Genomic DNA, 15608 nt, shown 5'->3' with positions numbered 1-15608 from the left:
TTTCTGTGAAAAATATATTAGCATAAAAATATTTTATTTCAGAAAAAAGAATTAAGGCATTATAATATTTTGATTTGTTTATTCTATGTCTCAGTCACTAGAGTATAGGCTCCATAAAGTTAGAAACTATTTCTATCTTGTCTAATTGTATATCCAACGTTTACAACACTGACTTCAAGTACAATATCTGTTGAAAAATGAATCAATAAATGAATGCTATGTTTAAGAAAATCAGTGGCTATGAAAAATAATATGACTGTAGAAATTTTTACATACATGTAAATTAAATGCACAGGAAAACAAAACTGAACTCAAAATTAAAACTTAATTCAATCCACTCCCCAATAAAAATGACTAACATATCAATACTTATTTTCAAAACTGATATATGGATGTAATTTCATTAAAAAATAAATGTGTGGCCCAAATTCAGGTTGATGGCCACAAAATTAACTTATAAAACTCACTGACCTAGGGGGAAAAAAAGGTTCTGAAATTTATACAGAGACATGCATCAGAATAACAATCTCTTAATGTGTCAAAACAATATACTAAATAACACTTGAGTAGCTATAAAAAATAAATTTTAGTAAAATATATTTTTAAGAGCACACATTTCATGTTATACTGACTGTATTTTAAAAGATCTTTAGGTGGAAAGTCAAAAAGAAAACACCATTTTTTTCAGTGTGTCATCATCCATAAGATCCTATGCTACATAGTGCCGAAGAACAGATTTGTTTCCAATCTCTCAATCCACAGATGAAAAAATTAAGCTGCCAGAGAAGTATGTTACTCATCTCCAAAATGGTGGCATGGCTTTGATAAGAACTTGGGTCCCTTGATTGCTACCATTACATCTTGATGCTGCAGGGCACTTGCAAAAATCAAAGTCTAAAATTATTCCAGGGGTATCTCTGGACTTTCACTACAAAATAAAAGACATTCACCAGGCTAACATGACTCCCACTCCCACAATAAATATATTTTGATATGGCAGTTGATGATATTCCACTCAAGGATTATGGGTATCCATTATTGTCTCCTCCTCTATCACCAAATCACTCCCATTCTCCATCTCTGTACACCAAGATGATGAGAAGCTCTCAGAAGGAAAGATTCCTAATGCCAGATCATGTTTACTCTATTTTATAGTAAGAGTATGATAAAACGATAAAAAAATTATCAGTCTTTCCAATCTATCTGTACCCAACTGTCAAACATGGTTGACATATTATAAAACACTATCACCTCCTTCAAAGAATCTGTTTCGCCTTGTTGGTAGTCTGTATCTGAACAGTCAATAAAATTAGGTAAAGCAAAACAAAAATTTAAAGTAAATTTGACTTCAATGTCCTCTATCAGACCTTTAAAAATTTATGAACTTTTCCCTCTACCAATATCTTTACCTTAGCTATTACACAGAAGTGAAAGGATACAGAGAATTGAAATTCACAATACCATTAGTCTTACTTCACTCATAGCATTTCTATATTACATATATAATATATAAATATATATATTATATATATATATAAAACAAACCAGTGGACAAGAAACTATCCTCTATAAATGTTTCTTGACTTTTAAAAATGCATTTGTAAATATTATTGAACACACAACTTATTATTCATGCTAGTTATCATAAAATCTTTTCATATAAAGACAATGCACTTTAGTACAATATCATTTTGGTGAATATTATGGAAGTTGTTCCAAATTTGGTGACCCTAACAAGAACGTTGATCTGAAACGCTTTAGCATTTAAAGTGACAAAGGTACTTCCCTTATATCAAATTGAAAATTCAATTTCTGAGTGGGTCATTATGACAAAAATGCTGAGATACATAAAGGTATGATAATTCCATACATTTCCAGTGTTTCAGATACTATACAGTTACACATAAAAAATTAAAATATGTCACTTCTAATCATAGATTTATAGGAATATCTCAATATAATGAATAAAATTCAGTAACATAGTAAAATAATTTTTCATAAAAACAGTGACAGAGTCAACAAAGTTGATTCCCAAACTATCTTCCCTTTTTGTCACTAGGCTCTGAAAAGTGGATTATCAGGGGCTAAACAAAAGCCACATTAAAGATGAGGTTATCCTTGCCTGACTGCTACATCATACTGACACATCTCCATATAAAGCAAGATTTTAGGTAGTAACAGAAACTATGCAAGAATATAATTCTTAATATTAACTTTATAAAGTGGCAGCAGCCCTCAATGAATTGAGATAGTTTAATCTACTTTGAATATCTGTTAACTGAATGTTTATTTCTACATGAATTGATTTGGCTTCAAATGAATCTTAACACAGCTAATTTTCTTTTGAATGCCAAGAATCACGAAATAGTCAAAAATCCAAAAGACAATGGTAAAATTGATTTTTTAAATTTGAAAGAACTACGTAACTTTTAAGAAAACCTATATTTCTCTGGGACATTTTCAAAAAAGCATTCTTAAAACACTTTATGTGGAAATAGAGTCACTACAAATTGCAGAAAGTCTTTTCACCCCTGGAATTCAGCACTAGTAACTATATTTAAATTCTCTTAAAAAAGTAGTAAATATTTCCATTCTACCTCCCACTGTCTTCAAAATGCAAAAAGAAAACTAAATCAAATTCAACTACAGCAAACATGTGTCTTCAACTGTAGAAGTATGGCTAAGCATTTTGTGTATATATAAATATAATTTATTTTAAAGCCCTTTTAAATAAAATGAATGGAATCTCCCTGAGTTAAACTGAGAAAAATATACCCTGAATCTGTAGGACTACTCAGAGCACCTTTACTCTACAGCTTGGCAGTAACAAAAGCAGGTCAGTCCTCACTGATAATCTGGCAGATCAAGGTCAGTCTGTAATTCCTCTTTGTTTATACATTTATCCAGAAATACTAGCTACTCTAAATAGAACAATAAGATGATCAGACTTCATGTTTACCCAAAGTCACCATCAGGAATATTTTAGGGGACAAGAATTATTAAAAAAAAAAAAAAAAGACAAGAGGTTACAATGCCCAGAGAAATCGGGGAGTTCAAAGCCATGATTCAAATGTTTTCAGGGCAAATCTGAAGTGACTACCTTAACTGAAAGAAGTGATTCTACATTTTTTTTGTGAAGTGTGTCATTATTAAGCATTATATTTCTTGGTATCCTTTTTTTTCTTCTTCCTGTAGTTTAAAATGAAAATTGATTGCAAATATTTAGTCTATTCAGAATACTGTATTGGCATTTTGGCAATTATAAGTACTTAAATATTATTTGGAACCAATTAAAAAGATCGTCAAGATTAAACAGACTGGAAGAGAACTAATCAATCAGTGAAATGAAAACATTAAAAAAAGACACAGGCCAGACATTTGATTAGGCACCTGAAATAAAATGAAGACTAAGACCTAGCAATCTAGGGGCTTATAGTCCACTAGAGGAGACATTCAAAACGCTATAAGAAAAATCCATGTAGGGGTTATATAGATCATAACATAGACAAAATAAAATGCTTAGTTCTCTCATAAACTAAGAAAACATTAATGCTTAAAATATTCAATAAAGGGCAGATGGTAATCTTTTGTCTACTAAAACACGTCAGATTCCGGTCCAAAATTCCCATGAAAAAAACTCCTATGTGTTCCTGAATATTAGCACTTTTAGCTACCATCAATAATAATATGGTATAGAAAATAATTCATTTGTGTAAAATAATGAAATAAAAATTGGTTACAACTGTTAGTATATTAACTCATAAAATGCTTTTATATTGTAATGATCAGAAAAAAAGAATGGTTGCATTTACAAGTTAAACTTAAATTTTCTGATTATATGTAACACACAAATGCAAGCAAGTCAAGGGGTACAATTAAGTAAACTTTCAAATGCATGCAATGTAGGAAAATGTTCTCTTTATAAATGGTGACATGCACTAAAATGAGCAAATTATTGCAGCTATCCCTCCATAAATGTAGTCTCAATATATACATATTTTCCTCTTTCTCCTTCTCTCTCTTTCGTTCAACATTCCTATATATTTTCACAGTTCTCCACACTGCATCCGAATCAAAAAGTGAAAATATGTCTCAAATTTGCCAATGTGCTGACATTTAGCAGCCCATGAAGACTGCAGACTATCAATACTATCTAAAAATCTATAGCCTCAAATAATAAACAGTATAACTTCGAAATCCCACCACAGCAAGATGTGTTAATGGGCTAGTTAGGGAATAGAGTATTGATTTAGGAACAATTTCTGATTCTTCTTTTTGTTTGGGAAAGTGAAAGGAACAATTCCTATTCAGGATAAGGGATACACATTTTCACTCATTTTTTTTTTCAATCCCAAAGCAAAGAACTATTTAGAAATAACAGTTACTGTATTCTTTATTACAATGGTGAATCTCATTCTGCCTTGGCAGAGTAACTAGTTTAAGTGTAGAAATGCGAGTAACTTCTTGCTATACTAGAGTCATTGCCTTCAGAAACAGGCTTCTCTGAATACCACCTACACATTAATACATGACAGTGAACTTACAGCCAGACCCCTGTTCTATCCACATGATCCCTGAAAAGGCTTTGAAATGAGGACACACGCATAATTAAGGCACAGTGAATATCACAGTACATGTAACAAACTAGAGTATTATGAATCCTTAGGGAAACCTCATAGAATTAATACATTTTCTAAAGAAAGCTGCACATGAGTAAAGAGAGCCTAAAATGCTAATTAGATCCTCTCAGTGAAGGCTATAGAAAAGTTGATTCTTGAATCCTGAAGTTGGGCACAGAATGGAACATTTGTATACAGAAAGACTGAAGGGGGGGGGGAAGAATTTGGCATAAAAGCTCTTCAATAGATGATGTACATAATTCTTGAGAAAATAAATGAAGCAAAATAAAAATATAACAGTAGGCGAATCCCAAATCTCCTGAAAGAGTTAAGTAGGAGAAGTGATTTCCTATTAGAAAAGGGTTATGTAACAACAGAGGGAAATACTCAGCCTAGCATATGCTAATTTAGTCGGCTTTGCCAGGCGTTTCTGTGTGTTTGGCTGGCTGACTCACATTCCTTCCCTCTTCTTTTTGCCATTTTTATTATGAGACTAAGGAGGTTGAATGCTCACAAAAAGCAATAATAACAATAACAAAAACAACTAAAAGCACATTGTATGTGTTTTATCTTTGCTAAAACACTGGGATACAAGCCTTGGAGGTTGAGAGAAAAAACACCCAATCTGGACGTATTCAGTACATAGGTTTGGTTAAGATTCCTTTTAACTGTTCTTCACTCCCTGTGAATTTATTTTAATGGGTCTTTCAGGCTGATAGAACAGTGCAGAGTGGGGTATATTATATTCCTAGAGAGTGTAAAGGAAGCTGAGTTACTATTCAGACTTCGGTCCATAAAATATAGATTGCAATAAGGGAATGACAAATCAGAAGCTTACTGTGCATTTTATTTGCTTTTAAATACAAATATTCTAATCATCCCTCATTTCAGCCTGTCTACTACTTAAAATTAAAAGCAGAAGACATATAAAGTATAAGAAGGATCGGAAGGTAAAGGTGTCAGGACATTTTCTCCTGGGGCAATATAGGACAAGCTAACGTAAAATATGAATTTATTACAAAAGTAGAAACATATTTTACGCACCATAAATTTTAGGCTTTGATGTTTGAGTAAGCATTAAGGGAGGCACTTGCATCTTTAAAGGCAAACAATTTTAGCAAAGAAGCTAAAAATATTCCCTAACAAGAACAAATTAATTGGCTTTATAAATTACACTGAATCAATATAACAGTTATACACTTAGCAGTTGGCAACACATCTTTCTCAGGAAAGGTGCTTTCTTAACTCGGTTCTCAAAGATGACTTTAGATAAACAATGCACCGTTACCATTAATAAACCATCATCAAATCTATAAAACTAGGGGAGTTATTTAACCTATAAAAATACTTTTATATCTGTATGTGAAGTTATTTGCACTATACGATTACACCTAGCTTTAAGTTTTTTTTTGTTCCTCAAAGCAAATAAATGCTTATTCTTGTTTTCTAAACAATCCTTAGTGATGTCAGTATCTAACCCCTAGAATAAAAGCTTAACTGTGGCTAAACAGGGGCATCCCCCTCAGCATTCAAATGGCTGAAAGATAATTTCAATATTCAAATGAAAATGATTTGCTGACTCAGAAAGAGTAATCCTCAATGCTTAATAATAACTGTCTTAATATTTACTTCAAAGACTTCTGAAATAGAATGTGAATAATTAATGGCCGGCTCTTTCCAAGGCAGATCTCCTTACAACCTCAGCCCTGCCTCTCTATTCAGGTAGCAGTAGGTTCTCATCACTTAGTTTCTTAAACACAAAGAAGATCCAGAATAAATGCTCAGCTCTATTGCAAATTCAGAAACTGTAAACCTTGCGTGTGTGTTTTTAAGTGGAAAAGTTAATCACTGCTGCAGCCTAAAAAAATGAATTCAAAAAATACCTTTTTCAACCTTCAGAAATAAGGTTAAATAAGCAAAACAAAACAAACTTTTCCTTTTTCCTCACACTTCATCCCTGAGTGCTCCAAACTCTAATTACACGCAAAATTATAAAGATGTTCTTCAGACCGAAAAATAACTGTAAATTTTAGGCTTGTACATATGTGCATATAGAGATAAATGATTGAAGAATATTTCCTTTCTCAATAATTACATCTCTGATTTTGGCATTAATATTTAACTCATACCTAATTAAACAGAATATTTAGTTTCCTAACATATTATATATGTATTACATATTACTAAGATAAAACTATTTCATATCATCTAAAGAAACTCACTGAATACATGAACAGGACCAATTGGACTCATTACTAGGATGAAAATCAATATGCATAATAGGCTCAATAATTTTGTTTGATAGCAAATGGAATCAAGATAAACAATGCTACACTAGTTATTGTCATCTGATAGGCTTCTCTCATAGTCTGCCCATAATAATTGTCCCACAACTCTTGCTTTTATTAAGGAACATATTTGACGCTTTTGCCTGTGTGATATATAAAATTTTTTAGAAAGGAGATATTCTCTACTGGTTTTGTCATGCGAGTGTATGATGTTAACAAAAATTCCAATTTATGCCACTAAATAAATGGTAAAAACATACATTGAACAATTAATTCCTATTTCTTTTAAGACTACTGTATTCTCCCCAACAGGAAATGCTCTAATAAGGAAAAAAAAAAAAAAGCAACTAACTCCTTACTCGCTAAAGGAAGAGAAAGATAACAGTATTTGCCAGCTTAACATTCATTAGGTCCAACACATGTAAATAACTGCATAAGAATTAGAATTCCTAGAAGCCTTAGAATGCATAAGGATTTTATTTTAACTTGGCTATTTATTTTCATTAAACTGAACTGTGGTCCTGATAGTTTGCAAGATAGTTGCAAGTTTGCACAATTCATTTGATGAAACTGTTGATAATTGTGTTAGGATTTATTACATTAATCTCTAAATAAATTATATATTCTCTCTTTAGCTTTGCCATGAGCTCAAGTGATTAGAAATACTCTTTGGATTATTTCTGGTCATGAAGAGTTGAAGGATGGTTCATGTCCACTACAAGCTATGAAATATGAAAAGACTTCCTATTTCAGTCACGCCACATGACTGCTTTCCTGCATGCGTTTTGCCTGCCGCTGCAGAGCACATTAGGCCTGAGATGCCATTTGCATCATCACACAGCAGGGGGCTTCAGCTGCCACAGCTCTAGGTTAATCCTCACCCACCTCTTTACACAAGGAATTTGCAGAAAATGTCGTTTTTTGATACTACAGAACTACACTCCAAAAACGTTTGACATTTTCAAATCAAATGTTGGTAATGAACTTGTCCTTTTAAATATTTTAGGTTAAATCAGTAAATTTAAATTATGTCTTCTCTTCCCCCCCAACCATGAATTGAGTTTGTGATCTTATGCAAATATCTTGATTTTTTAATTATGGAAAAGAAAAAAATGGGTAGGGAAACATCATGTCAAAGAACAACTGATCAAATTACATTCATTTAAAGATGTATATCAACAGCTATCACTATGATAATTTTCCATAGGAAAATTGTTTCCTAAACCAATAAGATCTATAAAATGTTAAAATTAACTCATATATGTGTGGGTATGTGTATATATATATATGTATATATATATATAACACAAAGTATGAGTGCTGATGTGTTATGAAAAGATACCACTTAACTACATCATACCTAACTGTGAATCCAAAACTATTTATTATGCATTTACTAAATTGAGAATAAGTAAAGCTCAGGGCTTGCCCTCAAGAAGCTTAATATAAACAAGGTAGTACAGTTGTTTTTAGGAGGGTAAACAAACCTGTAACTGACAATTCCACAAAGGATTTCTGCAGTTTGTGAGTTCCACGTCCTTCATTTGTAATTTCCCTTCTCGCTGCTTCCTCACCTACTCAGCCAGTTGCTACACAATGGGTGATTTTGCCAAGAAGGTTTAATGAAGTCTATTAAAACAAGGACTCTCTATCAATAAATCTCATAGAATGCATGTCAACATGATCAAATAAAACAATAATATGATGTGTCTATGTTATATTACAAATGTACCCCAAATCCTTCACAATATATAAATTTTACTTCTCTCAATCATTTTATACCCCATAGACTCTTTATTTTCTAAAGAAAATTGATTTCTATTTGATGTTGATTTCAGGCCATTTTAAAATGCATGCTTAGGATGTCTTCCAACATTATTGTACAAGTATTTTCTGTTTAAGTGATTTAAGTAAGTTTTTCTTTAAGAAAAATGACTATCTCATTAGTTAAATCTGGGAAAAATATTTTTCACATATTTGACCTTATTGTGGAAAACGCAGGAAGCGACTATCTCAGTTGATGCTTACCTTTGTCATGTTGGGCTACCAGAGTTCTACTAGTTGTAGACACAAGGGAAAAGACAACAAAATAAACTTCCATATCTTGATACTAAATTAGCCTAGGAACACCTCATATTTGCAAAGAGATTTTCTTAATTACTAAGTGTCTGGTGTTTCTGTAAGTCATAGTCATTGACTCGTGTATAAAACTTACTTTCCAAAGTTTCCACTGTTAATCAAAACAGGGAGGAGTGAGCTGTATCTCAGGAACTGCATTCAGCATAAAAGATGCGCTCATCATGACTAAGGTAGAAGTAAAGAAGCAAGAGAGACACGCTTTGGGGAAACATTAGGTTATCAGTATTTTATTTAGTTTGTATGTATATTTTGCATTACCACATGCTTTCTAAAAATGTAAGGGGAGGTGCATGACACATACTGAGACAAGTACTATGCATGTCGAACAGACCTTTAACTTGAGGATCTTTCTTTTTACACACAACTAATTACTTACTACAATGTCCCACAGCAAAACACACACAATCCACACACCCTAAAACCCCCAAATTAGTACTGGATGTGTTTTTTGTATAAGACCAACACTGAACAAGGAAATAAAGTTCTCAACAAAATCAGAATCTCTCTATGCATGTCTATTTTGCCCTTCTTTCCTTTTTGTCCTTTCTCAGATTGTTTCCTGTGCTAAACAAGAGAGTCTCCATCTTTCCAGTGTTGCTTCAGGCATAGAAAGGAGCACAGCTACAAAGAGGGTCAGCAACTGAACTGAATCTACCCTGTAGACTAGAAGAGGTCTTAGTTACAGGTGGCAAGTTTTTACACTCCTCATTCTAAAGAATTTTTTTTTCTCTAATGTGTCCCTTGCCCTTGTCCAGCTTTTCCCTCTATATCCGATAGAGGAAAATTAAAAAAAAAAAAAAGGGGGGGTGCTGTACAGCTTAACACTGAATCAAATTTTGTTATCTAAGTAGTCTACATTCCAAGTTATACTCTGGTCAGAAACATGTTTATTTTCTATCTAACTATTCATTGCCTAAAGACTTGTTGAGGATGAACTAGTAGGTGTCGTAGAATAGAACTATTTAAACCTTTTTTTTACAAAAACTCATTTTATCATGATCTTGAATCTTACCACTGACTTACAACTCTACATATTAACAAGCCAAAAGACTGAGTCTGCTTCCCAGGAAAAGTAAAAAAAAAAAAAAAAAAAAATGGTGACAATATAAAACAGTGAAACTACAGAGAAGATGTGTTAAATTGAGTCTTCCAGTCTAAAATGATGCATACTGCAAGAAAGGGGATAAATACAAAGGATAAATACATTGATTAGTATGACTTAAGTGATAAAACCACTCTAGTGCTGATAATGCTAAAAATAAGAAGCTGTAGACAGACTGCCTATAGTATTTGCCAAGTCATAACTACTAACAGGCAGAGCAGACTACCCCGGGCCAAAATCAGTTGCTCACTAGTTCCCCCGCTACCTCTCCTTCCCTGTACATAGGAAAGACCTGCTAAATATTTAATCTATGTCCAGGAAATCAAGCTTTCATTCTACAACCTAACCAAGTCCTAATAAAACAGAGTGGTGGGAGAAACATAAACCTGGACCCTGAAGCAACGTTTTTAGCCAAGACCAAGACAAGGAAGGCACAAGCTATTTGTTTGAGCAGGAACTGACAGTATCAACAAAGTGTGATGTGTCTGTGGAGCAGTGTTTGATAAATGTGAGGCAGCCATAAACATGAGAAGACAATCCAGTGGGTCTTTGTACCTCCTCCCACTTCTAGTTTTTTCTTTCTTTTTTTCCCCTTAAATTCTATTCTCTCTCTCCTTCAGTGTATTAATACAGCCATCTAAGGTGCTCAGAAGTACACATATATCCTTGAGCTGGTTCTCTTTGCCTGGTTGCTGTGATAGGACACTTATTTATTTATTTGGGCCTGCCGCTGGTGCTGCTGCTGGCTGCAGTGGCGCGTTTGCTCTGGTATACCCACACCCCTTCCACCCTTCTCCCCCAGTCTGCTGTGAAAAGCAGCACTGTCTTAACACTTGGTATACATACTTAATAAAAGAAACCCATGCCCTTAATAAAAAAGAATGCAGCTGAAGGAATCTCTCTGAGTAGAGAAAGAGTAAATCCTCCTTCAGGCTGAGAGAGAGAGACAGGGAGAGAGAGGCACCAGCAGACAGTTATTTTGCAGTGCACTGAATAGACAATTCACAGGGAAATGTTGAAGGCAGAGAGGAGGCGACCCCCAAGTGCAGTCCGTTGCCCACATGCTCTATAATAAATAATCTTGCACCAGCCCAGTAGTGTGTGCAGTGACGTGCCGGGGCCAGCATACACAGATTGGCAGGGAAAACACATCCAGCGGTGTCGAATGTTCATCACAATCACCAAATTAACTGATTTCCCCACATCACACTCCCCTTACCCGGCGTGGTGCGCTCATGCGCGCGCGCGGGACGCGCACACACACACACACACACACACACACACACACACACACACACACACAGCAGAGCTGAGAAATGCAAGTTACTGAGAGGTGAACTGGGGTCTCTAGGAGGATATTTCAGGACAGATTAGAAATCCAAGTAATGTGTCAGCCACCGGATTACTTGCGCGAGGGTGGGGGTGTAAGCGCTGGGGAATGGGACCAGAGGGTGGGGGTGTAGGCGCTGGGGAATGGGACCAGGCGGCGTTAAGCAGGAAGAACAGGCTGTCTGCCTTCTCAGGGATTCTGGCACATGACAGATCAAAAATTTACATCAAACATAAAATACACAAAATTACCCCGAAATATTCCAAGAAATACCTCTGCAAGTTTGGTTAGTTAATTCAGGAAAATTCTGCCCACTATCTCGTCTTTTACATTCATAAATATGCATAAATAAAATACGGTCCTGGTCTATATCCTGGAGGAGGCTAGGAAACAGGATGCATTCCAAGAACTTGCTGAAAGATGGTTCATTGACCTCATTTAAATCCTCCAAAGGCCGATTGTATGCCTGTGGTTCTATATGTCTTACTTTCAGATTCCTTTTATCCAGGGACAAATACATTTGATCAACTTATCTCTCCTACAAATATACCAATGATGGAAGAGAGGTTAAAGGTGGGCAAAGATTTATGAAGAAATCAAGAGTCATCTAGCTTAAAAAAAAATCATATGGACCATAATTTCACATCCATCCTCCCTGTATCTCACACTCAAGCCACATCCCTACACCACTCTCTTCAAAGCAACAATCTTCTGCCTTACAGCCCCTGCCCACTCATTCCTAGCATGCCGCCTCTGCCTCTACCACCACCCAAAGTGTGCTCTTCCCAGGCACTTTTACTCCAAACATTGCCGTGTATTTCATAATCATCATCATCCTCCCATTGCACACAGCCCCTTCCCTCCTTCAAAAGCAAGGATCTGGCGAAAAGTGCACCCCAGTTCGCTAGCCAGTCTGCATCCAAGCCCAGTGATTTGCATAATAACAGTGTTTTGTGCGGTTTCCCTCCGCTGCGGTGACAGGGGTTCTTACATTTCACCTGAAAGGATGATATTAATTACGGAAAAGAAGCGTCAGAGAGCGGGATGGAAAGGTAGGGAATCTAAGCTAAAATCCCTTAGCACTAAAGTAACTGCCAGGGTGCACATATTTCTTGGCTTCAAAAAAATGAAAAAGAAAACCACACGGGCTGAATAATAAAAAAAGTCAGTTGGTTAATAAAGTGGCTTTGGGTCTTTTAATTCTTCCCTTCCCTGGCCCTCTCTATTTCCTGCTTTATTTATTCATTCTTCCTTTTTCCTTTTACTCTTTTTCGTTCTTTCTTTTTCTTCCTTCCTTGCTTATCTCTCTCTTTCGTTTTTTTTTCTTTTTTCTTTTTTTTTTAAACCTCAGACAGTCTTCTCTCTCTTTCTAGGTGAATGACACTTCTCACAACACATCCTCCCCCCACCCCTCCGCCCCCGGGGATGTTATTGCAATGCACACGGTGCCGCCGCTGCTGCTGTTCTCGCCGTCTCGGCAGCTCGCTCCCAGGCTCTCACACACTTTTTAAAGGCACACGAATATGCTGATGGTGGGAAGAAGGGGCAAAAGAAAGGCGACACGAAGAGGGGGAGGTTAAAGAGATGACAAGAGATGCAGAGGGTCGGTCGGGAGCGTGATGTGGGAGGCGGCTGGTGGGGGTTGGTGGGAGGGTGGAATGTTCAGAGAAGGCACAAGTTGCCAGCCAAAAGGCGTGGGAGTGTGTATGTGAAGGGTGAGGGGAGTGCTGGCGAGCATGGAGAGTGAGAGATGTAGGAAGCTCAGGTGAATGAAAAGGCGAAAGGTGCCCATGAGGGACTGACTGCCGAGACAGCAGGGTTGAGCCAGCGCTAGAGATTCGAGGGGCTGGAGCAAACTGCCACTGCCCCCTGCCGCACCGGGAAGTAGGGGGAGGGGGTGGAATTCGCCGGGGACTGGGGGACTGTAAGGGGGAGAGTGGAAATATGGGGTGGAGTGAGGATGATGGGGAATGGGCGTGAAGTTGATGCTCCCCGCGGCGGGGCGGGGATTACCTTGTAGCAGGAGCCCGCAGACACTGTAGAAGCGGAGAACGGCGCTGCGTTTCCAAATCATGGTCCCTTTTCTAAAGGGTTGAGAATGAACGAGGGGGGCAAAGAGATGCTGGTGAGCAGGGCACCAGAGTGCGGGGCTCCGCCGGTGTCTCCTTCGCGGAGCCCGCCGGACCCAGGGTCCTCGCCGCTGCGGTGCTCGAACCTGCGGACGCGGATCAGATGGCAGCAGCAGAAGCGGCAACGGCGAAGCACCCTCAGAATGAGGTTTCTCTGGGCGAAATAGTTTATTTTCCTCCTCCTCTTGCTGGTGGTGCAGCCGCGACAGTCCTTCTGCCAGGCACGGGTTTGGAGCTTGCCTTCTTCCCGGCGCGCACCCGGGGCTGTCCGAGCAGGTGGTGCAGGGATGCCGGGGTGTCGGAGAAGATGCAGACGAGGGCTGTAAGGAGTGGGTAGGTCACGCAAGGGAAAGGCGGGGAATAAGGGGAGCAAGCAAGCAGCAGCCGCCGCTCGAGCTTGAGGTGTCTCGGGGTCCTGGGAGGGGAGGTGGCAGAGGTGGAAGCGGCGCTAGAGGCGATAGCGGCGGCGGCGGCTGCTCCCGGATGCTCGGGCTGCAGCAGCGACGGCGGCTGTAGCGGCGGCGGCAGCTCTACAGAGCACCAGACACAAGGGCAAGCTCAGCACGGTGGAGGCCCCGCCCCCACCATGGCCAGGGACAGACACCGCCCCCCGGCCAATGGGGACACACCCGCCCACCAGGCCTAGCCAATGAGAGAAAGGGATGGGTGGAGACAGGCGCCGGGAAAAACAAACAGGCTTCTCAAGGACCCTTCGGGCAGGAAGAACTGAATCCCCCATTCACACACCCCGGCGGGTCTCACCTCCTTGGAGAGTCTCAGCCTAACTTTCTGAGACAGAGCCTTCATTAATAAGTGCCTAGCAATCGGGAAGGGTTCAGCCAATCGCCACCGCGAGGGGGCGGGGTTTTCCATGTCCCCAGCAGGTTCTGGAACCCGTGGTGGTGCCTGGGACAGGTCTTGGGTGCGAAGTTGTTGTGCGTATTTGGACTCCTAGAGCAGATGGTGGCTGCACCTGCCCACTCACCAGCTGCAGTAGCTCTCTGAAGCTCCCAGCAGCAAAAGGGAAAAATTTAAGAGGACGTGGGAGAGGCTAAGTATAGGGAACAGAACACCTACCTGCCTACAAGAACTTGTGTGACAAGGAAAAAAAGAGTTAGAGGTGGAAGAAATAAAGTTTTTGTTGTTGTTCCTGAGAATTTGACTTAATCTAGACATAAAATCTCAATAGACGCTAGCGGGTGACAGTATCCTTTCGGTCAGTACTGAGATCAGGTAGGTCTAGGTTCAAATCCCATAGCTGTCACTTCTAGCTTCACAATGTTTGATGATTTTACTTGAACATTTAAATCTGAAGCCTCATCTGTAAAACAGGGATAATAATAGAACTTAACTCTTGAAGTTATACGGCCCTGGATTGCTACAGGGCCAAGCATCTGTAAATGCTATATAAAAGGAGACTTTAGCGCGGTTCAGTGGGATTTCTATAATTCAAGATAGCACAAAATCTTAGGCAGTCTTTCATATGTGCCTTAATTGTAGCCTTAAGGAAGGGACAAAAAGCATAACTGTGCTTTTTTCAAGGACCTAACCAAAGGTGGTCATGGAAAGAAAATTCAGGAATCTGGAAAGAACCATCTCTATAAATCAGCACCCTGGATGTGCCCTTTAGAGGAGGAGATATAAATGAACAGGACATAAATTAATCAGAAGTTGTGTTTCCAAATGAGCTTAATTCCAGGCTTTTCCCTATGACCAGTTTTTAATTGGACCAAATTAGCAGATGATAGACTAGTTCAGTAGTGTTAAATCAGTCACACCATAAATAGTCTGCTTTGTTCAAGAGACTACACAATAGAAACCTGCAAGCAAGGAGACAGAGGGAAAGATGAGAGGCAGGATCAATATTGAGGCCCTGGGCTCTTTCTCATTTGTTGCTTACTTAGCCACAACCTTTTATGACTTCACCCTTGCCTTTTAACTAATGACCCATTCATTTCTATGTCCACCTTTCTCCCCAGGTTCTCAAAATTAAGGAGCAAA

At 38.2% G+C, this 15608-nt stretch overlaps 1 protein-coding gene across 2 annotated transcripts in view; it reads right to left on the bottom strand.

The window, feature by feature from the left end:
- Positions 1-14152, bottom strand: part of CADM2 (cell adhesion molecule 2) — a 1295522-nt gene extending 1281370 nt beyond the window's left edge. For both annotated transcript variants that reach the window (XM_005674789.3, XM_005674791.3), the window contains exon 1: positions 13492-14152. In XM_005674789.3, the coding sequence (XP_005674846.1) occupies positions 13492-13552 (61 nt within the window). In that variant the 5' untranslated portion in view covers positions 13553-14152. The remainder of the gene's footprint in view (positions 1-13491) is intronic.

The sequence above is a fragment of the Capra hircus genome, chromosome 1 (genome assembly GCF_001704415.2).
Source record: "Capra hircus breed San Clemente chromosome 1, ASM170441v1, whole genome shotgun sequence".
Lineage (NCBI taxonomy): Eukaryota > Metazoa > Chordata > Mammalia > Artiodactyla > Bovidae > Capra > Capra hircus.
Note: the sequence above shows the minus strand (reverse complement) of the source record. Positions and strands in the feature narration are given on the sequence as shown.